Below are 25,642 nucleotides of genomic sequence, written 5' to 3' on the forward strand. Positions count from 1 at the left end.
AACACTATAGACTTTAAAAAAATAAAAAAATAAAAAAATAACTGTATTACTAAAATATTACTAAAATAAATACAGCATTAAAATTAATTAAATTAAAATGGAAAATACAAAAATAAAAACTAATTCAAAATATAAAAGACAATAATAGTGTCTCAATGATACTAAAATAACACTATATTAATCATAAAGATTTTGACATGGTTTTCTAGTTTGTTTTCCAATCACTGTATTGCTAAGCAGAAAAAAAATACAAACGCATTTATTTTTTATTATCATTAATATTATATTGCAGTTTTTAATATTAATTTTTATATTTTCCATTTTAATTTTAGTAAAAGTTTGAGTAACTTTGTGTTTATGTCATTTTTATTTGTTTTTTTAAAAATATATTATATTAATATTTTATGTTATTGCAGTAGTTCAAGTTAATCTAAATAAATTAGAAATGAAATGTTTACATTTTTATATTTTATTTTATTTCAGTTAACATTTATTTTATTGTAAGTAAACAAATATGTTTTTTTAAATGGTTTTAGTTTTAGTTAACGATAATATTCTTGCTTCAAACTTCATGTAAGAAAGTAAAATAAGTAGAACTAAAGGACGTGTCATGTTCTGCCTGATTAAAATTCACCTTGAGACTGCAGATCCTTCTAAGAGCACCTTTGGCTGTCATTCCTAATGAGCAAAGTGGAAACTGTGGCCGTACGCTACTCCATTTTGGATCGGCCGCATGGGGAGCTGCTGCCAAAAAGCATCTGGCTGATATTATTCATTCCACCAGTCAAGACAAGACAAGTGCTGACCAGAGAGAAAGAGAGAGAGAGAGAGCAAGAGCGAGGGGAGGCGTCTTACATCACATTTACAGGTTAATTGTTTTAAAATGCTTCAGTGTGCAAACGTGATGATAATACAGAAGAGGCTGCTGTAATGAACTGCCCTGCAAGTACAACAACTCATCTGTCAGACGGCCTGTAAAACACACACATGACACCTAAAGCTGAGGCGTGTGATGTATAAATATTCTGACTCAACCAATGGCATAAGTTTGTGGGCGGGGCTACTTGTGTGCCTGACAAATAGAGAAAAAACAGAGAAAATTTGCTACTTTGACGCATACAGGAGTGGCAGAGGTTAGTTGTCACAACGAGCGAGAAAGGTTTACATGGAACCGCTAAATCTCCAACCTCCGGAGAATCACCCGTTTTAAACAAACGCAGAACAGAGGAGAGTCTGCTGGCAAAAAGAGAAGGCAACAGAGCTCGTAATAAAACAAGAATAAACATTAGCTTGACTTTTCGGAGATGGCGAGAACTGAGGGATTTGAAATGTCGTAAAAGCGACGCAAAGATGGTGTTTTTATTACTCAACAAGTACCGTGTCTATTAATGGGTAAAGCTACAGTAATGCCTTCAGCTAGACAGCTTGAGATTTTTTCCATCTAAACTGGTTATATATCTTAATCCTGGTAATGAGTGTTTTATGAGCAGGATAACCATATTCATCTGCACAGTCACACAGAGCCGAAGCACAACCAAAACAATGTTCTTCCACAAAATGCATGCAGTTTTGTTTTTTAACCGCTAGAGGGCCAAAAGTTACATAGTGTACCTTTAAAGGGGACCTACAATGCCCCTTTCACAAGATGTAATGTAAGTCTCTGGTGTCTCCAGAATGTGTCTGTGAAGTTTCAGCTCAAAATACCCCACAGATCATTTATTATAGCTTGTCAAATTTGCCCCTATTTGGGTGTGAGCAAAAACATGCAGTTTTTGTGTGTGTCCCTTTAAATGCAAATGAGCTGCTGCTCCCGGCCCCCTTTTCAGAAGAGGGCGGAGCTTTAACGGCTCGCACTTCGGTCGCTCAACAACAACAAAGCTGGAGAATCTCACGCACCCGTGGCATCTGTTGTTGCAATGCAACCATGAACTGCACTCTCCACGATGACGAAGAAGTATCAGCTAAGGATTAATTAATTTCTAGCCCTTGCATTAGCTTTAATACTAGATATATTGATGGAGATGAGAAATAAAAACCCGCCCTGTACAGCTATGATCGTCTGAGCTTTCAGTTTTGTTACAAAAAGGGCATAGCTGATCGGTTGGTTATTGTCACATGACCTGCGGTGCACTTGTGGCTTTCTGAAAAGTTGAGAATTTTTCATCTCGATGCACCTGGATGCGTAATAACTGACTTGCGCGCGGAAAAAACGCGGTATATGAACAGCCCCTAAAGCAGCCCAACATGGCCTCATCCCCTTTGTTGCGTGTTCTCGGGGGCGGGGTTTATGTAAATTTTAGGGTTAGTGATGTCACCAACCTGGGAAGAAGCTTGTTGTAGTCCCTACCAGCTGTTTGTTGTAGTCCTTAAACAGTGATTTCTGTAAAAGGAAATATCTCCCTTTGCATTGAACTTTGAGTGTCGTAACTTTGCAGATGTTGTTTATGCTCAAACAGCAACATTACACACTAACTAAAGTTAAAAAAGTGAAACCATAATCAACCACCCCTTTAAGCCTTACCAATTTAAATATCCAAGCACAAGACATGAAAGAAAACTTAATTCAGTACTCACATGCTGTGCAAGAATTTTTCTGTGCGAAAACATCCGAAGCGCGCACCTAGAAAGCCGCCTCTCAGACACCGTGTGAATACTGAATTGAGTTCTCTTTTATGTCTTCTTGCGCTTGAACGGACAAATTCACTCAAAATTATGTCAAAATGCCCGTCTTGGTGAGTATTCTAGTAAACACAGTCGGTTATGTCTTAAGAGAAAGAAAACGTGTGTAACAGTTTATTGGATCCGTGCAGCTCTTAAAGTAACAACAGCCTAATGAACCCACTTTTGTCTGTGTCCTTAAAGGATTAGTTCACTTCAGAATTCAAATTTCCTGATAATTTACTCACCCTCATGTCATCCAAGATGTTTATGTCTTTCTTTCTTCAGTCAAAAAGAAATTAAGTTTTTTGAGGAAAACATTCCAGGATTTTTCTCCATATAGTGGACTTCAATGGTTACCAACGGGTAATTGCAGTTTCAATGGAGCTTCAAATGGCTCTACACGATCCCAGACAAGGAATAAGGGTCTTATCTAGCGAAACGATCGGTCATTTTCTAAAAAAATTAAAATTATATTCTTTTTAACCACAAATGCTCATCTTGCACTGCTTTGCGATGCGCCACACATTACATAATCACGTAGAAAGGTCACGCGTGACGTAGGCTAAAGTACCGATCCAGTGTCTACAAAGCAAACGTGCAAAGACAAAGTCAAACACCATTTTTTTGCCAAAAAAAGGTAAAACAACGATGTCGGATGATTTTGAAGTTGGAGGAGAAAATGAGATGGAGTTTTTCGCCCCTACCACCTACGTCACACATGACCTTTCCAACGTGATTATGTAATGCGTGGCGCATCACAGAGCAGTGCAAGATGAGCATTTGTGGTTAAAAGGTATATCATTTTTATTTTTTTTAGAAAATGGCCAATTGTTTCTCTAGATAAGACTCTTATTCCTCGTCTGGGATCGTGTAGAGCTCTTTGAAGCTGCACTGAAACTGACATTTGGACCTTCAACCCGTTGAACCCCAGTGAAGTCCACTATATGGAGAAAAATCCTGGAATGTTTTCCTCAAAAACCTTCATTTCTTTTCGACTGAAGAAAGAAAGACAGAAACATCTTGGATGACATGAGGGTGAGTAAATTATCAGGATATTTTAATTCTGAAGTGAACTAATGCTTTAATGTTAATCTAACAACAAAAGGCTTTGGAACAATTTTTTGTGTCCTTGCTGAATAAAAGTATAAATTCCATTGCAAAAGACCCCAAACTTTTGAAGCGTTGTTCATTCGTTTGCTGGGAAACTGCTGCTATAGACTTTACCTATATATAAGTTTCATTCTCAGTAAGGATGCACAGGTATGAGACTCTATGCACGCAAATGCCCTACAAAAAACACTAACACAATACAAACCTGTATTCAAAGAACACACTAACACGTTTGTGACCACACACACCACAGTGTTCACACATCAGCTCTTATGAGTTTCTCACGCTCAAAACAGAGCTGTGGAAATCTTACCATGACAACTACCCATCCTTGAAGGTAAACAGAAACATCACAGTCGAACACACTCATAAAAAACACAATCAATCAATCACAGTCATAGCCATCATTGTACCTGATCCCTCCACCTCTAGAAATGACTGTAAACACTACTTTCTGGCAGATAAATTACTGGACAGCAGCATGAAGGGCAAAAAGCAGCCAGATGCATGAAACAAAAACTTTATGACCGAGCAGAAGCATCTGCCAAACGACTGCTTAAGCACTCGACTGAATGAAAGCATTATGCACTAATCCTATTGGCTAAAGCTCACCTACTAACATCTGCCTTTCAGCAAATCAGATATCACCTAACTTAATTAATATTCATGAGCCAAGCCATGGCGTAGACCACAGGCTGTTCTCTTTGAATTAAAGACACAAAAAATTAGTCACACTATAAATTAGCTTGCCGCCGACTATAATAACAGCATTTCTAGGTGTTCGTCAGGATCAGCATATAATGTTTTCGGGTGACTGTGGGCGTGTTCTGTGAAAAAAAACTTTATGCAAATGACAGCTATGTGATGCCTGCTGCAGTTTACATACAAACTCAATCTCCAGCAGAACCTTTACTTCTATGCATTTATCCAAACCGACTTGCATTCAAGCTATACATTTTTCCAACTCATGCATTCCCTGGGAATCAAACCCATGACATTGTTAGCACCATGCTGAACTATTTGTGCTTCAGGAAAGCTGCATAACTAGTTTAGTTTTAAAGCAGGCATTTAAAACTTATTTTTAATATTGATTGGCTGATAAGATTTATACTGTGATTTATAATGTGCCCTTGAATACAACATTGTATATCTCTGGCCAGTCCATTGAGCAAAACAAATGATTGCAGTGTCACTTTACAAATCTGCATTAGACGTGTAAGAGAAGACGTCTACAGCACTGCAGAAAACCACAGACTCTCTCCTGAGACAAACAGAACGATTTAGTCTGGCCAGAGATCAAACCCCATTCAAACACACACAATCGCATCTGACACAGTCTCTGCACTGCTGTTCATCACACAGATACTCAATCTGTACCTCTGTTGTCATTCCTTATTAGAGATGTGATGAAACCTCTAACAGTCAGTATTAAAGTTGAGTGTGTGCGTCATCCTGCAGCGTTTGTGCTCCAGACACAAATAATTCCCTGAAATCCTGTGTGTTGTTGAGGAGAGGGTGCTGCCACTTTACTAAGTGATCAGATGCACCACTTTTACCTGTTGGACCATAAAACAGGTGAAAATATCCCATAGATGCACATAGAAGCAACCCAGAACACCTTAGAAACCCCTAGCAATGCCCTAGCAACCATCCATAGTACCATAGCAACTGCATAGCAACACCCTGGCAACCAGTAAGAACACACTAGCTACTGTTCTGCATCGCAACATGCTAAAAACTATTTAGAAAAGGCTGGCAACTAAATAAAAACATGCTTAAAACCTTCTTAGAAACCACATAGCAACACCCTGGCAACCACCCACAGCACCATAGCAACTGAATAGCAACACCCTGGCAACCAGTCAGAGCACACTTGATATTGTATAGCAACATGCTAAATTTTTTTTTAGAAAACTCTTGCAACTGCATGAAAACGTGCTTAAAACCACCTTAGAAATCACATAGCATTGCCTTGGCAACCATCCAAAGCACCATAGCAACTGCATAGCAACACCCTAGCTACTGCATAGCAACTTGCTAAAATCATTTAGAAAACCCTAGCAACTGCATAAAACATGCTTAAAACCACCTTAGAAACAACTCAGCAGCACCCTGGCAACCATCCACTGCACCATACCAACTGCATAGCAACACCCTGGCAACCAATCAGAACCCCCTAGCGACCGCATAACAACATGCTAAAAAGGATAAGAAAACCCTAGCAACTGCATAGAAACATGCTTAAAACCACCTTAGAAACCACATAGCAACACCCTGACAACCATCCAAAGCACCATAGCAACTACGTAGCAACACCCTGGCAACCAATAAGAACACCCTAGCTACTGCATAGCAACATGCTAAAACAATTTAGAAAGCCCTCCCAACTGCATTTACATGCTCAAAACCACCTTGGAAATCACATAGCATGGCCCTGGCAACCATCCACAGCACCATAGCAACTGCATAGCAACACCCTGGCAGCCAGTCAGAACACACTAGCTACTATTCCGCATCGCAACATGCTAAAAACCATTTAGAAAAGCCTGGCAACTGAAAAAAACATGCTTAAAACCACCTTAGAAACCACATAGCAACGCCTTGACAACCATCCAAAGCACCATAGCAACTATGTAGCAACACCCTGGAAACCAATAAGAACACACTTGATATTGTATAGCAACATGCAAAAAAAATTAGAAAACTCTTGCAAATGCATAAAAATGTGCTTCAAACCACCTTAGAACCACATAGCAATGCCTTGGCAACTAGTCAAAACACGCTAGCTATTGTTCTGTAGATCAACATGCTAAAAAAACATTTAGAAATCCCTAGCAACTGTATGAAACCATGACAAAAAAAGCACCTTAGCAACCACATAGTGATGGCCTGGAAGATTTGATCGGATTTACCTCATTTCTCTGCAGGGCTGAGCGATGTCAGTGTGACCTTAGTGACCAGCTGCTGTTTATTAGACACTGTACCATACTGCATACTTACTGCACATGAGGAAACTGACAGATCCAAGCAGTAAGGGAGGGACACCACCACTACTACACACACACTCACACAGATAAATCTCAGAACACTAAGTCTATTAAGAGAGCTCCATCTGGAAGAACCAGGACACCTAAAATAAGCATGCATACATACAATCCATGGTCCAAAATTTTACACACACACAAGATAAAATGCAGTAACTACTGCAACAATGAAACAGAAAAATCTCTTTATAGTTTTCTTATTACTGAATTCTGAATTATTTGACATCAGCGTTCTGATCAAACCCATCTAATCTAAGACACCTAATTTTTACTCATAACTCAAAATGAATTTTGAGTCATTTTACTCAATAACTCAATTCATAATTTCGCTTAATTTATTAATTATTTTCCAAATGAAGACGCCCCCAAATGGAAGGAAGGTTTATCAGATTTAACTGATTTTGCTCCAATGGTTATATATAACAATGGTTAAGCAAACAGACACACATAAATGACAACGTACCTTAGACATATTGCTTTTAGATAATCCCCATTAAAATGACTAAACACCATAAAAGAAAACTTTATGCATGTTTAGAGTGTTTAAAAACTCCCAAAGGGAGGTTTTGACAGTTTTAGCTCACTTCTGGGGACAATTTTGTCCCACAAGTATAACTAAAAGTAAACCCACCCATCCATCCCACACACACACACAGAGAGAGAGAGAGAGAGAGAGAGAGAGAGAGAGAGAGAGAGAGAGAGCATCTGGATGTTGGCGAAGCAGTGAAAACACAAATTCTTGATTTCTCATTTTAGGCTTTCACAGATTAGCCAGAAGTCCTAAAAATCCAGACGAGTCTGTGGCACATTTTTCTTTTACTTTCAGATGAACTTCTATTTAAACAACCTTCCTGCATCCAGTTTTGAATTTACATGCTGATTAGTACCATCACTATGCTGTTCTCCAGAAAAAAACTTAGCTAAGGTGCATTGCTGGTTAACCTAGTTAAGAAGAAAGGGACACCAACATCCAGATCACACGGCAGTGACATCAGATCAATGTTCAGAGTTACTGTGGTTTGATAAAGAAACGCTGACTCAAACCAATGCGAGGAAATCTGTCGAAATATTTTTACTAATACCATCTGGTGATGTTATTTCCACGGAAATGACACACTTTGCCATTAAAAGATGTGCTGTAATAAACACAAACATGCACCAAAATAACACACAGCTCTGTTTTCCACGGAGCATCCCATGTGTCCTAATTTAACCCTGAACTGTTCTACTTTAGGTCACGTTCTCTCATGAGGGAAAACAGTGGCCTGCGGCAATGGCATCATGCGAACAGAGAGCCCTGGGGACGTGCCGATCTGTGTGTGTGTGTGTGTGTGTGTGTGTGTGTGTGTGTGTGTGTGTGTGTGTGTGTGTGTGTGCATGTGTGCGGAGAGGGACGGTCTTCTGAGAATATCAGCTCTTGGTTAGGACTGCACAGATTTTCCAAACAGTCTAACCCCTGAAGCTTTCTTTGATCATCGAGTTGACTTCAAATGCAGCACACACACTAGAACATGAGAACCTCTCAGACGTTCTCTCAGTCTCTCCGCTGACGTTCTTATCTGACTGTTTAACCTTGAAAGGTGTGCTTTTGATGTGTTGGAACTTTTGTAAGCGGTTAGTCAACTAGTTGTTTAGCAGTTCACACGTTCACAATCAATTCACATGCACTGTAAAAAATGACTTCCTTTTTTGAATATCTAAACATTCTTAAATCAAGATGCATTTACTCCAGAAGCAAAGTCTTGTTTAATATTTAAAGGGGTGGTTGATTATGATTTGACTTTTTTAACTTTAGTTAGTGTGTAATGTTGCTGTTTGAGCATAAACAACATTACGACGCTCAAAGTTCAATGCAAAGAGAGATATTTTCTTTTAAAGAATTCTCTGTTTAAGGACTACAACAAATGGTTTGTATGGACTACAACAAGCATCTTCCCGGGTTGGTGAGATCACAAACCCTGCCCTCGAGAACACACAACAAAGGGGGCGAGGCCATGTTGGGCTGATTTAGAGAAGAGGAAGAGTTGTTGTTATCATGCCGTCATTTTACGCTGGACTGCTTCACAAACGAGGGTCAATTCAACGCTGGATTTGCACAAAAGATTAACGTGACGGCACATGCTAGTGGATGAGTTAAATCAACTCCACAAATGTATCCACTAACCATTCAGAAACGTCTAAAAGTTGTAACTTCTTCCTGAGTCTCTCCATCAGTGTCCGACTTTGAACAATGTACACTCAAAAAAATGATACGCTGGATTTACTTAATTTTTTTTAAGTAACACATAAAAAAGTTCCACATAATTTGGTTATGTTGCATTTAATTAACATTATTTAATTCAGTTAACTTAAATTTATTACACAAGGTTAACCCAATGCCATTTAGTTGAATCAGGTTAAGATTCTTAATTTTGTCCAAAACCATTAAGTTTAATTATCCTAAAATTAATATCAAACAGAAATTAAAACAAGTAATCCAGTTTAATTGATCAGTTTATTTAGTGGATGCGTTCAAGAACGATTTGCAAAATCTTTACTTTGTAAAGACCTTTATTGTTAGATGTTAGCCAGAAGATGGTTTTATTCCATCTATGGCATGCCCAAAATAGTTGTTTTTATTATTAAAACAACTTTAATTGTTGTTAGCAGGTCCTCAACCCAAGCACATGTTCTACACTTCACCACAATGGTAACACTAAAACTATTAACATAACAGAAACTTTTTTAAATACCAACATAATAGAACAGTAAACATTAAAAAGTCTCTTCATATTCTCATGTTGCTAAAAACTGCTTAAAATAACTTTTTTTCCAACATTTACTCTCCCAGATCAGCCCCTTTGCAAAGCATGATGGGAAGTGAAAGTCCTGTTTGAGTTTACTTGATTGAAACATGTTATTTTAATATGAAAACATCAAGTTAAGTCAAAAAGTAATTGTTTCAAGTCAATTTGACAAGAAGCAATTAAATTTGAACCAGAAACCTAATACAATGGTGTTGAATCAAAATAAGTTGTTTAAATAAAGTGAACAGCATCAAAGAACCATTTACTGACAATCCTCATTTTGAGATTCTCCAGCTTTGTTGTTGTTGAGCGACCGAAGCGTGAGCTGTTAAAGCTCCGCCCTCTTCTGGAAAGGGGGCCGGGAGCAGCAGCTCATTTGCATTTAAAGGGACACACACAAAAACGGCGTGTTTTTGTTCACACCCAAATAGAGGCAAATTTGACAAGCTATAATAAATGATCTGTGGGGTATTTTGAGGTGAAACTTCACAGACACATTCTGGAGACACCAAAGATTTACCAAAACTAAGTGAGTTTATGATTAAAATAAGAAAAAAATATCCATTAATAGGGTCAGAAAAATAATGTTAATTCAAAAGGGAAACAATATTATTTTTATGACACCACTGACAGATATTTTGTTCTTGTTGTAAGCACAAAATCACTTCATTTTGATATTTTCAGAAAAAAAAGACTATTCATTCTCAATTAAGTGCATCTTGATTTAAAGTCACCCTGTGGTGAAAATCAAGTTTTTAATGTTGTTTATATGTCTGTGTGTTGTTTTTAATGTGCTTTAAGGCGGGGCTAATTTGCATATTCATAGAACTGCGTATACTAAATGAGGCCAGGGTGTAGAGTTACTTTTTAAGGCATTTTTCAAGGAGTAAAAACATTTAAATATGTCATTTTGGTGATCAGAGATGAGTTTTAAGGGATACAATTATTGACTACAGTTGGACTTTTTTATATTTGTACTGGAAAACATAAATACTGAATAAGAAAATGTATTTTTTGCAGTGCATGTGAAGTGGATTTGAATTGAATGTGAATGTGTGAACTTGCCTAAACACTTACTAAAGTTCCCACTCACCTTTCATTGTTAAACATCCAAAAAAAAGTGCATCAGCGAAGAGATTTATTTGCAGTGTGTATCTGAGACTCACCTGTGTCTTGTCTGAACTGATGCATGGACTGCAGGTCTATGACGTACGGCGCGAGCTGCGGATCCACCTGTCCCAGTATGACGGTCCCACGTGCGTCTCCCTTCAGGACGTTTTCGATGTGATGACAAACAGCGGCGCTGTACGGCCTCCAGCGGCCGTGTTCATTCATCCATTCCCAAACCACCACCCTCGCCATGCTCTGAGACGAGTATCCGCCTCCCAGCGTCACCAGAACCCCGGAGCCGGGTCGAGCCATTTGATTGAACTCCACACCAACAGCAGGCAGAACGGAATTTGTGACAATATATGCAGGAAATAACCTTCCAATAGAATGTTCTTAATGAAAAGACACTGTGAACATTCCGAAACTACACGAGCTGCTATGGAAGTCAATGCACGTCCTGCAGCAAAATGAATTAGCCGCTGCTCTGTTCACATTAGGGTTTTGCCAATGTAATTCAGTTTGCCCACATAAACTAGATTAGTCTCTAGTATTCCAGCTCTGGAAGTAATCATGCTCTCCACAGTAACTCCTCCTCAGAAGAATAATCCAGAATAGATGATCTGGGATATGCAGTGGGATCTAGTTTTGAAAGAGTCACTGTTAATGATGCTCAGAAAACCTGTAATCCTGAAGTCCAGTTTTCTGGTCTAGTCTGAAGTAATATTGAGTATCTAATGAAACAGATGGAAAAAAGAGAGAAAATCAGCCAAAAAAAAAAAGAGAAGACAATTTCATGTTATTGAAGGTCACACTAAATAGTTGTAGAGTTATCATTAAGGCCGTTTGTCCACCAAATCTTAATATCCGCGGAAGTGTTACTAGTATCTCATTTCACAGATAGTTTGTTTCTGTACTGTTTCTATTTTCTTCCATTATTATGCTTGTCATCTTTTGACATTGTACAAGCAGAATGTGGCGGTTGGTCGGTGTTGTATTTGTCCCGCCCCTCCTCCACTCTGATTGGACGGCTACAAAGTGACAGTGATGAGTGCAGCGTTTTACCCTAAGTTGAACATTCTTCAACTCGAGGCGACTGGTAAAAAATGCAGAGCGCGAAAAAGACGCTCAGCGCCTCGTTACGCTCCTGGCGTTTAAAAAATGCGGCGCTCCCATTGAAAACGATTGGAAAAGTACACCAGCCGCTGGAAAAAATGCTTTGGTGGACAAATGGCCTAAGGGACCATTCACACAGAATCCATTTTTCTATTCCAATGCGCTACTTTCCATTGCGCTACATGGCCGTTACGCTCGCGTCTCGCGCCTTTTGCGGCGCCTCGCACATAAGCGCCACGTTTTTAAGACGCTGTGTCAAGTTAAAAGAATTTCAACTTTTACACGCAGCGCCACACATCAATGTCAGTTTCAAAACAGTGGACCAATCAGAAGAACTCGGAGGCGGGGCAAGCGTTGCGAGCTTCTGTTTACAGTAGCAAGTTGGCGCGGCAACTGTTTTATTTGTTCGTTATTGCGTCACGTCTCAAAAACGCGTCTCAAGACCCTCGCATTCTGCACTGCGCTTTTTTTAAAACCATTCCTGAGCGCTGCGTCTCGCGTTTTTAGACGAGTCTTTTTGGCATTTTTATATTGCAGTAACACCACTTAAAAAAGTCAAATATACTATAGTCCACAACAATTTGATTTATTATTGAACTGGAATGTCTCAGATGCATTATGGAGCTTCAAATTTTAAATACATTTGTGACCCTGAGCCACAAAACAGTACATTAAATTATTGATTATTTGATTTTTCTTTTATGCAAAAAATCATTAGGATATTACGTAAAGATCATATTCCATGAAGATATTTAGTAAATTTCCTACCTAGATATATCAAAAATTTATTTTTGTGAGTGGATATGCATTGCTAAGGACTTAATTTGAACAACTTTAAAGGCAATTTTCTCAATATTTTGAATTTTTGCACCCTCAGACCCTCAAATATTGTCCTATCCGAACAAACCATACATCAATGGAAAGCTTATTTATTCAGCTTTCAGATGATGTATAAATCTCAATTTCAAAAAAATTGATATTTATGACTAGTTTTGTGGTCCAGGGTCACATTTCGATATTAGTTATAGTTGTTTACATTGCAGTTTCACTATAAAAAATATTTTCATGATTTGTTATCAGCATTTTTTCTTTTTTTAAAATCAACTTCAATAATTAATGTGGTTCAGATAACATAATATTTTGAGTTTCTGTTGATTAAACCAATCGCCTTCGTTGTATTAACTCAAATTTTTAATTTTAATAAACTCAAAATTTTAAGGCAACCAGGAAACTTACTTTTTTTAAGTTAAACAAACAATTCTTTTTAGTGTTGACTTTTGCCGCGAGTAGGTTATACTGATGCCACATGCAGAACCTGTAGGAAATCATGTCAGACATTTCCATGCGAACATGACAGACTGAAAAAACACTCATACCGAGAGAGAGAGAGATCCCTCTCCTCCTGATACCCATGATGAGCCCTTTAATAAACCATAATGAAAGATCCTGTATCAGTGATCAACAACTACATGATCGCTAAACATGATAAACTGATCATAAATCCTAAATAAACCCTTCATATGTTCCTCACTCCGCCGCGCGTGATGTTCTGCGCGCAACCCAAACCCGAATCTAACGGGGAAATAAGCGCGTGCGATCGCATATGTGGCCTCAAATCTGGTCTATTATAACACAGTTCTAGCCGAACATCTGCCTGAGGTCCATGTAAACGGGCAGGCGTGTAGAAGAGCCGGTTCTGCTCGTAAATCTGCTCTCGATTCATCTTCATTTACGAACAAATGATGTCGTTCTTCTCCATATGGACTCGCGATCCGCGTCTCCTCTTGATTTGATTCGATCAGAAACTCATCAGTGCATCACACCGGATCAGATGGGACGATTTTCTCCACTAAAAGCGTCTCACGCAGGTCTAGTCAAAGCGAGGATTCATTGCTAGATATAAAATGCGCGCTCACTGATCTCTAGGAATAAATGGGACACACATTTATTTATTCAAATGGATGGATACAACATCGTACATGCATAATAATTCATTTTATTTTATTTCAGGTAAAGCCTGTTTTACCTCAGAATGGACGCAGAAATGAGGAAAGAGTAATCAGTCACCTGTGATGTGAAGCGTCTCCGCCGAACCGTGACGATGAACCGGAGGTTTGATCCAGAATAAAGGACGCAAAAAGCATCTAACCGGCCTCAAACGAAAGGCCGGACAAATAAAGTGTTTGTAGATCACATTCCCGACACGAAATGAGCCGAAGAGAGTCAGAATTCACCGTGTTCTGCTGTGCATGAGCTGTATTGGCTGTTGCTCATGTTGTGCGCATCCTCCGCCGCGCGACTGTTGCTCGTGCGCGCGCGCGCGCGCGTGTGTGTGTGTATGAGCAGCTCTATTTACCTCAGCATGGAAATTTCAGCATGAGAAAATCAGATTTTCCGTTCAAACGATCTCATGCGGGACTTCCACCTCAGAAATCCCATTAAGAGAAACATAATACTCATATTGTTTAAAAATATAATCCATTATACATTGGGAAAAAAATGGTGTATAAACAATTTTCACTAAGAAATTGCTAGTAAATTGCACTATTAATTACAAAAAACGTGAAATTGTGAACTAGAAAGACTGAAATAGTATTTTCTTGTAAAAGGAGGCTACTCCAATAATCTTTGTTTTATTAAACCTACTACTTAATAAATCATTTTTACAGTGTGTAATAAATTACAGAACATTAGCCTACTAAAACGACAGCAATAATAATAATAATTTTGGTAACATAACAAATGAAACCATACTATAAACTATACACTCTAAAAAATGACTGTAAACAGTAAACAGTAATATACCATAAAAAAAAACAATGCATTTTGGGTAATATTATTAGTTGTTTTCGAGAAAGTAGCCTACAGGCCCCTTAAAACGATAAATATTACTGGTATATAATATGGTATATTACTGTTTCAATTGAAAACGGTATTTTACTGTGTAAATTTGTTTTGTTTTTTTACAGTCATTTTTTAGTGTAGTTCAAATTAACAATACTTCTAAAGCATGTATTAATCTTAATGTTAATTTCGACAAATACTAACACATTTAGTAAACAAAAAGTTGTGTAAACATCAGTTAAACAATAAATAATTGCATTTTTATCAATAACATTAAGATTAATAGAGAGCCTTGATAACAAATGAGACCCTATTGTAAAGCGTTTATAATTTTTTGATCATTTTATGAATTTATATTACACCACACAAGAGTGTTGTTGACATATAGGCCTACTCATATATTCAGAAAACAACAGCCTGATTGTTAGTGTGATACTGTAAAGAAGTTGTAAATACTTTACTGACAGAAATGGCTGTTAAGTTTGAATATTTCTTCAAACTAATGAATATTTCTTCTCAGCCAAAGCATCAATCTTTGCGTGTCACACACTAACTGAAAGCCTGTCTGGAGGAGCGCACTGACACTGACACTGACGCTTGAGCTCCGCACCGCTCACTCTCTGATCTGCTCCAGCGTAAGCTCAGATAAGTCAAGTGAAACTGTAATAGTATTAGTACTGTAGCAGCGCTGTAATACTGTCGCCTCCTTCAAGAGGAACCTTCAAGGTCAATTTAAACATACTCCCGGTTTCACAGACAAGGCTTAAAGGATTAGTTCACTTTAAAATGAAAATTACCCCAAGCTTTACTCACCCTCAAGCCATCCTAGGTGTAAATGACTTTCTTCTTTCAGATGAACACAATCGGAGTTATATTAATAAATATCCTGACGCATCAGAGCTTTATAACGCCAGTGAACAGGATCAACGAGGATGATGCTGAAGAAAGTGCCTCCATCCATCATAATCGTACTCCACACGGCTCCGGGGGCTAATAAAGGCCTTCTGAAGCGAAGCGATGCGTTTGTGTAAGAAAAATATCCATATTTAACAAGTTATAAAGTAAAATATCTAGCTTCTGCCAGACCGCCTTCCGTATTCTCACAAAAAAAAAAAAAATTATATATATATATATATATATATACACATATATAAACACATAGTGCTGGGTAATAACTGATTAAATGTAATCAGGATTATGTAATCAGATTCCAAAAATGAAGTACTTGTAATTAGATTATATTATGTTTTAAAATGCTCATATTGCTCAGATTACAGTTACTTTTTTATGGATTACATGATTACATATTATTCACACAATGGAAGTAAATTATTCCCTAATTCTCCTTTTAACTCTTTTAAATGAAATTTCTGTCATTTATTACTCACCCTCATGTCGTTCCACACCCGTAAGACCTTCGTTCATCTTCAGAACACAAATTAAGATATTTTTGATGAAATCCGATGGCTCAGTGAGGCCTGCATTGCCAGCAAGACGATTAACACTTTCAGATGCCCAGAAAGCTACTAAAGACATATTTAAAACAGTTCATGTGACTACCGTGTTCAAACTTAATGTTATGAAGAGACGAGAATACTTTTCGTGCGCCAAAAACAAAATAACGACTTTATTCAACAATATCTAGTGATGGGCGATTTCAAAACACTGCTTCATGAAGCTTTATGAATCTTTTGTTTCGAATCAGTGGTTCAGCGCATGTATCAAACTGCCAAAGTCACGAGAACCATTGAAATGTCAAAACACTTATGACGTAACAAAGCCTCGTTTACTTAAATCACGTGACTTTGATGCTCTGAACCACTGATTCGAAACAAAAGATTCGTAAAGCTTCATGAAGCAGTGTTTTGAAATCGTTCATCACTAGATACTGTTGAATAAAGTTGTTATTTTGTTTTTTTGGCGCTCAAAATGTATTCTCGTCTCTTCATAACATTTATGTTGAACCACTGTAGTCACATGAACTGTTTTAACGATGTCTTTAGTAGCTTTCTGGACATCTGAAAGTGTAAATTATCTTGCTGGCAATACAGGCCTCACTGAGCCATCGGATTTCATCAAAAATATCTTAATTTGTGTTCTGAAGATGAACGAAGGTCTTACGGGTGTGGAACGACATGAGGGTGAGTAATAAATGACAGAAATTTGGGTGAACTAACCCTTTAAAGTTTCCTTTCTAAAAAAAAAAAAAATCTTCATTTTCATTTCACATTTTTATGATTTAATTAATCATTAGCTTTTCATCGACTGCGGTTCTTTTACTAACCCCAGCTGGATCAAAAGTAATCAAAAAGTAGTCAGAATACAAAATACAATTTTTACATGTAGCCTAATTTGCAATCCATAACGGACTACAATTTGCAAGTAATCTACCCAGCACTATATATACATATATATATATATATACACTGTATATATTTGTGTGTTTGTGTTTTGATGTTGATGATTGGAACTTGTTTTATTTCAGTTAGTAAGAGACACATCTACATCAAACTAATGTAACATACGGTCATTTCAGGCCTTTTAAAACCAGGACCAAAAACTTTGAGAACAAGTTCACAGCCTCACAACCAGACTAAACTTCTAATAATGTTTTTATCAAGTTGAGTCAAATTGATTTGCACACCGCTTTTCACACATCGCCTCCAAGCAGCTTTATAGAAAGTCATACTGTAATGTCTAATGCCTTAATGCTTTACCAGAGCATGCTGGGTGATATGATGATAAATATAGATATATAACGATGATATAGGCCTAGTTAGATCTAGCTGATGTTGATTTCTCAGGCAGACGTTTAATATAATTGTATATAATTCTCCTTTTATTTAACATTCGCTCAATTCAACATTTATTTCTTTAAAAAGAACATGCCAAATTCCATCTGAATGTAATCAGGATTGACTTTGCAATATTGTAATTAAGTTAGTAAGTTTAATTCCACTGTCTCTTGATATCATTCAGAGTGGAAATTGTAAATACAGTATATGATCTGCGATGGTAAAGTCTGTGAACTGATTCAATTTAACACCACAAGAAGTACCAGGTTGGAAAATTTTGATATACAGCAAAGTAATCTGCTCGCAATCACATTCAGAGATTAATGCTTTAACATTTCCAGACAATAAAACAGTCATTTGAGGAATAATAAACATACGTCTAATCATTAATCAACTGCTGCACATTCATCATTCATCTTTTTGACTGGACAGGTTGTTTTGAGAAACAGACACAGCGTCCTCTAGTGTCTGAGGAGATTTACTGTACTTCTAAAATCATCACTGACCACAGAAGCAAGACTGTTCCCAACATCCGCGTTACCAAGGCTACCACAGCATCCGCGTACAGCCTGATGAGAGAGTGCAAAACAAATTATAAACACAAAGTGTCTGTGGGAACGGATCATTCCTGCTCTGTACGAGCGTTTGAAGTCTGTAACTTCATAAAAATGTCATTCAAAGAAGTATTTCAATTAAACTCAACATTTATTTTAAAGCTCAGGCACTTTATTCATTACGTTTACTTATGTGTTGGTGCTTTTGTTTTCCCGCACCAAAATGATTTCCGTTTGTTAGCACCGCAAAAAATGCTTTTCTTACTTAGTATTTTTGTCTTGTTTTCAGTCCAAATATCTAAAAATTCAAAATGAAGTTCAAAATAAAGTGAGTTTTTGCTTAAAACAAGCAAAATTATCTGCCAAATGGGGTAAGAAAAATAATCTTGTTTCTGTTTGAAATCTTGCTTTATTATTTTTCTTACCCCATTTTGGCAGATAATTTTGCTTGTTTTAAGCAAAAACTCACTTCATTTTCATTTTTTTCCCCACCAGAAAACAATAAAAAAATATCTTATGTCATTTTATGTCATTCTAGTAAAAGCATCTAAGAATTTTTAGATATTTAGACTGGAAACAAGACAAAATACTAAATAAGAAAAACATTTTTTGCAGTGAGGTTGCTAAATGGAAATTGCAACACTAGGAGACTGTCAGAACAAAGAGTGATCTTGATTTGAAGAAACGCCTATAAAATGAATCACCAAACAAAGATGTTTTAATCTTTTCAACTAGAGGAAGGGGGTTGAACTTGAAAAAAAAGATGAATTCCTGAATAAACTGTTAGTTCTTCACGTTAGAAGTGCCAACAACAAAAATTAACATCCACGCACTTACACCTAATGAGAGAAATCCTGATGCCTGGACTGAAATCCGCTCAGTAGCTCCACGCTGCAGGATAAACGCCATGTTTGCAGTAACTTCATCCAGCCGCTAGAGGAGGCCATCTCACTGCTTCCTGAAGGACTGGGTTAGGAAACGCAGTTGGGCTGCGTCCGAATTCGCATATTCTCTTGAGTAGGTATTTATTTTGAATAAGTAATTACTTCACGACCGCTAAAAAGTATGTTCTATATATGAACGTAATCCTGACGTACTACATCGCCATATTGTCATTATCATGTGACCTATCAGCGTCAGTTGCGTCGCTGCACCGCCATTTTAAAATCCATCGTTTGTACACTTCAGAATATTGTAGGAATTGGGAGTTCTGTGAATTTATACATACTTTTTGGTCACATAGGGGTGATTAGGACACTTATTGCCATTGAGATGACTGGGAAAACGTGTCCCAATCGATCACCCTACTGTTTTTCGACTATTATATCGGCTAGTAGGGAAGTACGCGATTTCGGATGCAGCCTTGGGCATAACAAATAAATGTAGATTTAACATTGAGGGTGAGTAAACATACTTGTTGTTTAGTTAATTATTCAATATTATTATTCAATATATAAAAAATCGATGCCTGCTTACAATTTAGAGTGAAGAAAGAATTTGCTGTTCCCTCCTCAGTGGTCTGTGTATCTAAAGATATGATCGTAAGGTAAGATTTAGTGAATGACAGTAAGTTTTTCTCAGCAGATATATACTATATTTAAAATCCCCAATCTGTAAATATTAATTCCGAATCAACAGGCAGAATATGTCTGTCACTCAGATAGCTATTCCACATTTTGGTGGATAAATTGCAGCTTCAGTTTAAGTACAACATTGAAAAGCTGATCAGTCAATAACTGTATTAAATAGTGCAAGTATTTGTGGGTTTTAGTGTATTAATTTATTGAAGCTGAAGCAAAATACAGATTTCACTCCAGTCTAAAAGAAGTAAATAGAAGCTCAATATCCTTTTAGAAAGTGAAGTGATGCTTCTGTGATTGAAAGAAACACACATGAGCATCACATGCATAAAGAACATCACATCAGATACGGCAAGATGAATGCATCTCTCGGCCATTAAGAGCTGTTTATCTTTCAGAAGACTATATTTATCCACCAAGACCAGAAGCACAGGGATTATTTGAGGTTGTAAAAGAACTTGTGTGAAGTCTAATAGAGATGAATATCACATACCTGCTTATAAAACTGAAGTGACTAAAAGGAAATATGTTTGATTCTGTCTCTTCTAGCCCAAATCATTTCAAATAAAAGGGTATTTGACATATAATGAGCCATTTATTTGCCAAAATATTGCCATTAACCATCCAAAATTGCATGCATGATCACTGCAAATAATAATAAAAAAACTACTACTTCTGCATCATTTTAGCACTTTTACAAACACAAATGCATCATCAGAATCAAACTGAACAATCATAGTTCGTGTTGTTTTTACATGCCATTTAGAGGTGATTATATTCACAATAACAGACCGGCATGGGTAAAATAAATATAACTTATGCTGTAGCAACCATTCCAAACGAGACTCGATACAACACGAGCATAGGACATTATAATTACTGAACAGAAAATTGTTCTTTTAAATTATAATAAAATTTCACTGTTTTTATTGTATTTTTAATCAAATAAATGCAGCTTTGGTGAGCAGAAGAGACTCAACATAAGATAGAAAGAGAACAGATGATTACCAAGCTTAAGTTTGAGTGTTGCAACCTTTGAAACATTTAGTGTAAGAAGTGAAAGGTGAATTCTGATGAAAAAAGTTGTGTGATGAATAACCGTCCCTGACATCAAGAGCATGACAGAATCTGAAACAGCGAGAAAAAAAAATCAAAGCATGTACTAAAATAGCTAAAAATCAAGCAAACAAAAATAACTACAAACAGAACAGAAGAAATGGTGAGTCAAAGTGGAAATGCAGAAACTGACGGAGATTCAGTTCAGTGAATTATGACCAGCGTTTGATCAGATGCGGTGCATTTATGAAGCGTGTGTGCTTTAATTCCCACAGGAAATGATGAAACGGCTATTTTTACCTGGTAACTGTCAGGAATGAAGCAGAATGACAGATGAAAACAGGTAAAAGAAGTAAGCAGGTATGAAGCACCAGGCTAAATTTATTTTCTCAACATTTTTGCCATTTTTTCATGCTCTCAATACATTCAGATGAAAACTACACAGTGTTCAATAACTCTTGAAGGGCAATAAACAGTTTATATCATAAATACAGTATGAGAGGAAGAGGCTCTTCTTATTTGACAATTAAACCAGACAGTATTTTAATGTTTTGTTAAAACACGTTTCTTTTGAGATGCTTTTAAAGGGTTCATGTCATGAGGTATCCAATGTTTCCTAAAAATTTAAAGTACTATCAAACATACGTAACTCAAATCATAAAAAAATAAGGTTTTATTTTTATGTCTGGGAAGGACGTTTTAAATTGTAGAAGTTATAGTTTATTTTCCTAATACAATAAAATCTTATTTTAAAAATCAGTGCCAATTTGATTCCTCCTGATATGGTTCCCTCGAATGTTTTATTCCTACTTTAACATTAACAGAGACATGCCAACACACAAAGAGCTGAACAATTAAATTATTTCTCACATTTATGAGTACACCACTGTCAACATTTACTGGATCGATCACTACAACCACACCGATGTATGATAATTCAATTTATATGGAAAACCTTCTACAATCTGTATACAAAAATGAACGGAAGCCACTGTAAGCAATTTCCACCTATTTCAACTTAAAAACTTAAATTCAGTGGCTGCCTCAAATTTTCAACTAAAATTATATTAAACTGACAGAAAATAGAGCTGAATCTCATATAGCTTATTTTAAAAAAGTTGAAACTTATTTTGATGAGTTAAAGTAATGTAAGTTGCCATGACTTACTTATGGAAGCTTGTTTCCGCCACTAAATAAAAAAAATAAAAAAGGTAATTGTGAATTTTTATCTCACAATTCTGACATTTTTCTCAGAATTGAGGGATTTAAACTCACAATTTTGAGTTATAGAGTCAAAATTGCGAGATATAAAGTCAGAATTGTGAGTTATAAAGTCAGAATTATGAGATGTAAACTCGCAACTCTGAGAAAAAAGTCTTTTTTTCCTCACAATTGGACATTATAACACGCAATGATATAAAGTCAGAATTGCGAGATATAAACTCACAAATCTGACTGTTTTTCTAGCAATTGCAAGTTTATATCACGCAATTCTGATGTTATATCTCGCAATTCTGACGTTATATCTCGCAATTCTGACTTTATAACGCAATTCTGACTTTATAACTCACAATACTGACTTTGTATCACGCAATTCTGACTTTAAAACTCGCAATTCTGACGTTATATCTCGCAATTCTGACTTTATAACGCAATTCTGACTTTATATCTCACAATTCTGACTTTATATCACAATTCTGACTTTATATCTTGCAATTCTGACTTTATAACTCGCAATTCTGACTTTATAACTCGCAATTCTGACTTTATATCTCACAATTCTGACTTTATAACTCGCAATTCTGACTTTATATCTCGCAATTCTGACTTTAAAACTCGCAATTCTGACGTTATATCTCGCAATTCTGACTTTATAACGCAATTCTGACTTTATATCTCACAATTCTGACTTTATATCACAATTCTGACTTTATATCTTGCAATTCTGACTTTATAACTCGCAATTCTGACTTTATATCTCGCAATTCTGACTTTATATCTCGCAATTCTGACTTTATATCTCACAATTCTGACTTTATAACTCGCAATTCTGACTTTATATCACACAATTCTGACTTTATAACTGGCAATTCTGACTTTATAACTCGCAATTCTGACTTTATATCTCACAATTCTGACTTTATATCACAATTCTGACTATATCTTGCAATTCTGACTTTATATCACAATTCTGACTTTATATCTTGCAATTCTGACTTTATAACTCGCAATTCTGACTTTATATCTCACAATTCTGACTTTATATCTTGCAATTCTGACTTTATAACTCACAATTCTGACTTTATAACTCACAATTCTGACTTTATATCTCACAATTCTGACTTTATATCACAATTCTGACTTTATATCTTGCAATTCTGACTTTATAACTCGCAATTCTGACTTTATAACTCGCAATTCTGACTTTATATCTCGCAATTCTGACTTTATATCTTGCAATTCTGACTTTATAACTCGCAATTCTGACTTTATATCTCGCAATTCTGACTTTATATCTCACAATTCTGACTTTATAACTCGCAATTCTGACTTTATAACTCGCAATTCTGACTTTATATCTCGCAATTCTGACTTTATATCTCACAATTCTGACTTTATAACTCGCAATTCTGACTTTATCTCACAATTCTGACTTTATATCACAATTCTGACTTTATATCTCTCAATTCTGACTTTATAACTCGCAATTCTGACTTTATATCACGCAATTCTGACTTTATAACTCGCAATTCTGACTTTTTTCTCAGAATTGCCAGTTTATATATCACAATTTGGAATTTTTAAATCCTAACTTGCCTTTTTAGTAATGCATGCAGCTCACTTCTAGCCAAATCATCCATTAACTGTATCACTTATTTTCACTTTTCATGAATCAGAGGCTCCTGACATTAATGTGCTCAGATCAAGCGTGTCTGTCTTCATACCATCGTGTTTCTTCTCTGCTCTCTGTGCAGTGCTTTCACTGGAGAATTCTTTTATGGCGCTGTAGTAAACACTTACGGTGCATTTTCCAGCTCTGCCCTGATCTGACCTGCGTTTACAGTCGCAGAGCCTCTTAAAAGCAGCGCGGAACTTCTGTGACATGGCGTTGTAGATGATGGGGTTGACAGCGCTGTTGGTGTAAATGCACATGCGACAGAAGAGCAGGAACCAGGTGTTCAAATACGGCGGGTCCATGAGGGAATTCACCACCACCAGAGTCCGGTACGGCATCCAGAGGAGAGCGAACAGAACCACCACCACCGCCAGCATCTTTGTGACCTGTAAAGCAGACATGAGAACGGAAGTTTGAGCTGCTGCAATTAATTTTCAAAACTTAAAATTCAACATTACAATAATAATGTTGTTTCAACTTAAAGTGTTCATGCTGTCTTAAAATTGTAAGTTTCCTACAACAAAAAACACTAAATTTTAAGTTGTGATAACTAATTGCAACTCATTTTTTATAGTTATAGTTTATAGTTTTTTATAGTTAGCTTTCTTTCTTTCTTCTATTTCTAGAATGTACATGATAGACAGATCAAACCTGTTTTCTGGATGTCGCTGCACTGTTAGTTTTACAGGACACCTTCACTGAACTCTGCCGTCGGCCCTGATGGACGGAGAACCTCTGCTCTGACAGATTCATCGGCAGTGGGTCCCGAAACAAAATCCTGGCAATCAGACCGTACAGAACCAAAGCCACAACAAGAGGAACGACATAAAACAAGGTGAAGTCCAGGAAGTATATGGGCATATAGAGGTTCCTGGACACCCGATAGCCACACCGGACCACGACGCCATTAGCATAAACGGTCTCATTTGTGTCCACCAGGAAGAACCACATGATGCAGTACAGAGACGTGAAGATCCAAACGCAGGCGATGATCTTCTTGGCTCGTGACACGGTGCAGATGAACTGGGCTTTGATGGAGTGGCAGATGGCGATGTAGCGCTCGATGGTGAAGGCCGTGATGGAGCAAGATGAGACATTAATGCCCAGGTACTGCAGGTACGTGATGCAAACGCAGCCGGCGTAGCCGTAGATCCACGAAGCCACGACCTCAGAGATGTTGGGTAAGCCAGCAGCCAGCAGCACGGTCAGATCGGCCACCGCCAGACTCACCAGGTAGCAGTTGGTTGCAGTCATCATGTGCTTGCTACGGATCACCACCAAAACCACCATGACGTTCCCAGCGATTCCCACCCCACAGATCAGCAGTGACAGAGATATGGTGACCACCTGAACCTCCAGCGAGTTCTCCGGCATTGTGGAGTTTCTGTCGGGATGTGTCGAGGTGCTGTTATCCATCGTGGTGTTTCACATTTCAGCCGTCTCAACAAAATTCTGGAGAAAGTTTATGAAAAGTGAGATTACAATCAAAAAGCGCACACATTTGAGAACAGATGCATGAAATGTCACTCACTGTGATGCTGGATGATCCAGTAAGAGGAATGACTTCTTCTCCAGAGAGCTGCAGCATCTACTGAGAAAACCTCGGTCCTCTTCTTCTCTTCTCTCCTCCTCCTCTTTCACTCACTACCAATGAATCCCTCTCCTCTCCTCTCCTCTCCGCTCTCTCATGATTCTTATCAAAAGCTTTGATAGTTATATAGTTCATTATTTCATTGATCTTTTTGGACGCAGGTCATGAGCACACAACAGATAAAGCTGCTTTGGTAAGTAATGAAACAGCTTTAAACAATGAGAATTGTGTAACAATATAAATCTACATTACATAAAACAGCAGCAAATAAAGCTAATAAGAAAAGATGGATCTCATTCGCTAACCGTGTGTACACATCTAAAATCTGTGTGCAAATGTTTTCATGCAGAAAACATGATTTATCAAAACAGTTTCACTTACAGTACATTTAGGATAATCACATACATATATAAATAACATGTACGATATTCTGTTCTGGATGTTTTTGAGTCAATCACCTGAGCTGTAAATGTCATAATGACTCGAGCTGCAGGAAAATGAT

General features: G+C 37.1%; 4 protein-coding genes across 7 annotated transcripts in view; all 4 read right to left on the reverse strand.

Annotated features, from left to right (window-relative positions):
- Nucleotides 1-14,122, reverse strand: part of LOC127517459 (E3 ubiquitin-protein ligase DTX1-like) — a 185,519-nt gene extending 171,397 nt beyond the window's left edge. The window contains exon 1 of the mRNA XM_051903161.1: nt 13,892-14,122. The gene's annotated coding sequence lies outside the window, so the exon portion shown is untranslated. The remainder of the gene's footprint in view (nt 1-13,891) is intronic.
- The window catches only part of LOC127517460 (E3 ubiquitin-protein ligase DTX1-like), a 185,519-nt gene extending 171,397 nt beyond the window's left edge, over nt 1-14,122 (reverse strand). For both annotated transcript variants that reach the window (XR_007931252.1, XM_051903164.1), the window contains exons 1-2: nt 13,892-14,122; nt 10,768-11,442 (exon numbers count right to left, since the gene is read on the reverse strand). Coding sequence is in view for 1 of the 2 variants with exons in the window: in XM_051903164.1 (XP_051759124.1) it covers nt 10,768-11,023 (256 nt within the window). In the remaining variant the exon portion in view is untranslated. The remainder of the gene's footprint in view (nt 1-10,767; nt 11,443-13,891) is intronic.
- The window catches only part of LOC127517455 (zinc finger protein 208-like), a 138,661-nt gene that overhangs the window by 48,105 nt on the left and 64,914 nt on the right, over nt 1-25,642 (reverse strand). The window lies entirely within an intron of this gene.
- LOC127517462 (thyrotropin-releasing hormone receptor) lies at nt 20,201-25,303 on the reverse strand. The gene is made up of 3 exons (XM_051903167.1): nt 25,081-25,303; nt 24,201-25,001; nt 20,201-23,935 (listed from the first exon to the last, which is right to left on the reverse strand). Exons 2-3 carry the CDS (start codon nt 24,963-24,965, stop codon nt 23,540-23,542), a joined length of 1,161 nt encoding a protein of 386 aa, XP_051759127.1. The 5' UTR covers nt 24,966-25,001; nt 25,081-25,303; the 3' UTR covers nt 20,201-23,539.

The sequence above is a fragment of the Ctenopharyngodon idella genome, chromosome 8 (genome assembly GCF_019924925.1).
Source record: "Ctenopharyngodon idella isolate HZGC_01 chromosome 8, HZGC01, whole genome shotgun sequence".
NCBI classification, from domain to species: Eukaryota; Metazoa; Chordata; class Actinopteri; order Cypriniformes; family Xenocyprididae; genus Ctenopharyngodon; species Ctenopharyngodon idella.

Bases quoted from the DNA above. Each gene is read 5' to 3' on its own strand.
- LOC127517462 (XM_051903167.1), bottom strand. From the start codon at position 24,965: ATGGATAACAGCACCTCGACACATCCCGACAGAAACTCCACAATGCCG. The intron at 23,936-24,200 runs GTTTGATCTGTC...TCTGCTTTACAG, and splicing joins CAGCGACATCCAGAAAACAG to GTCACAAAGATGCTGGCGGT.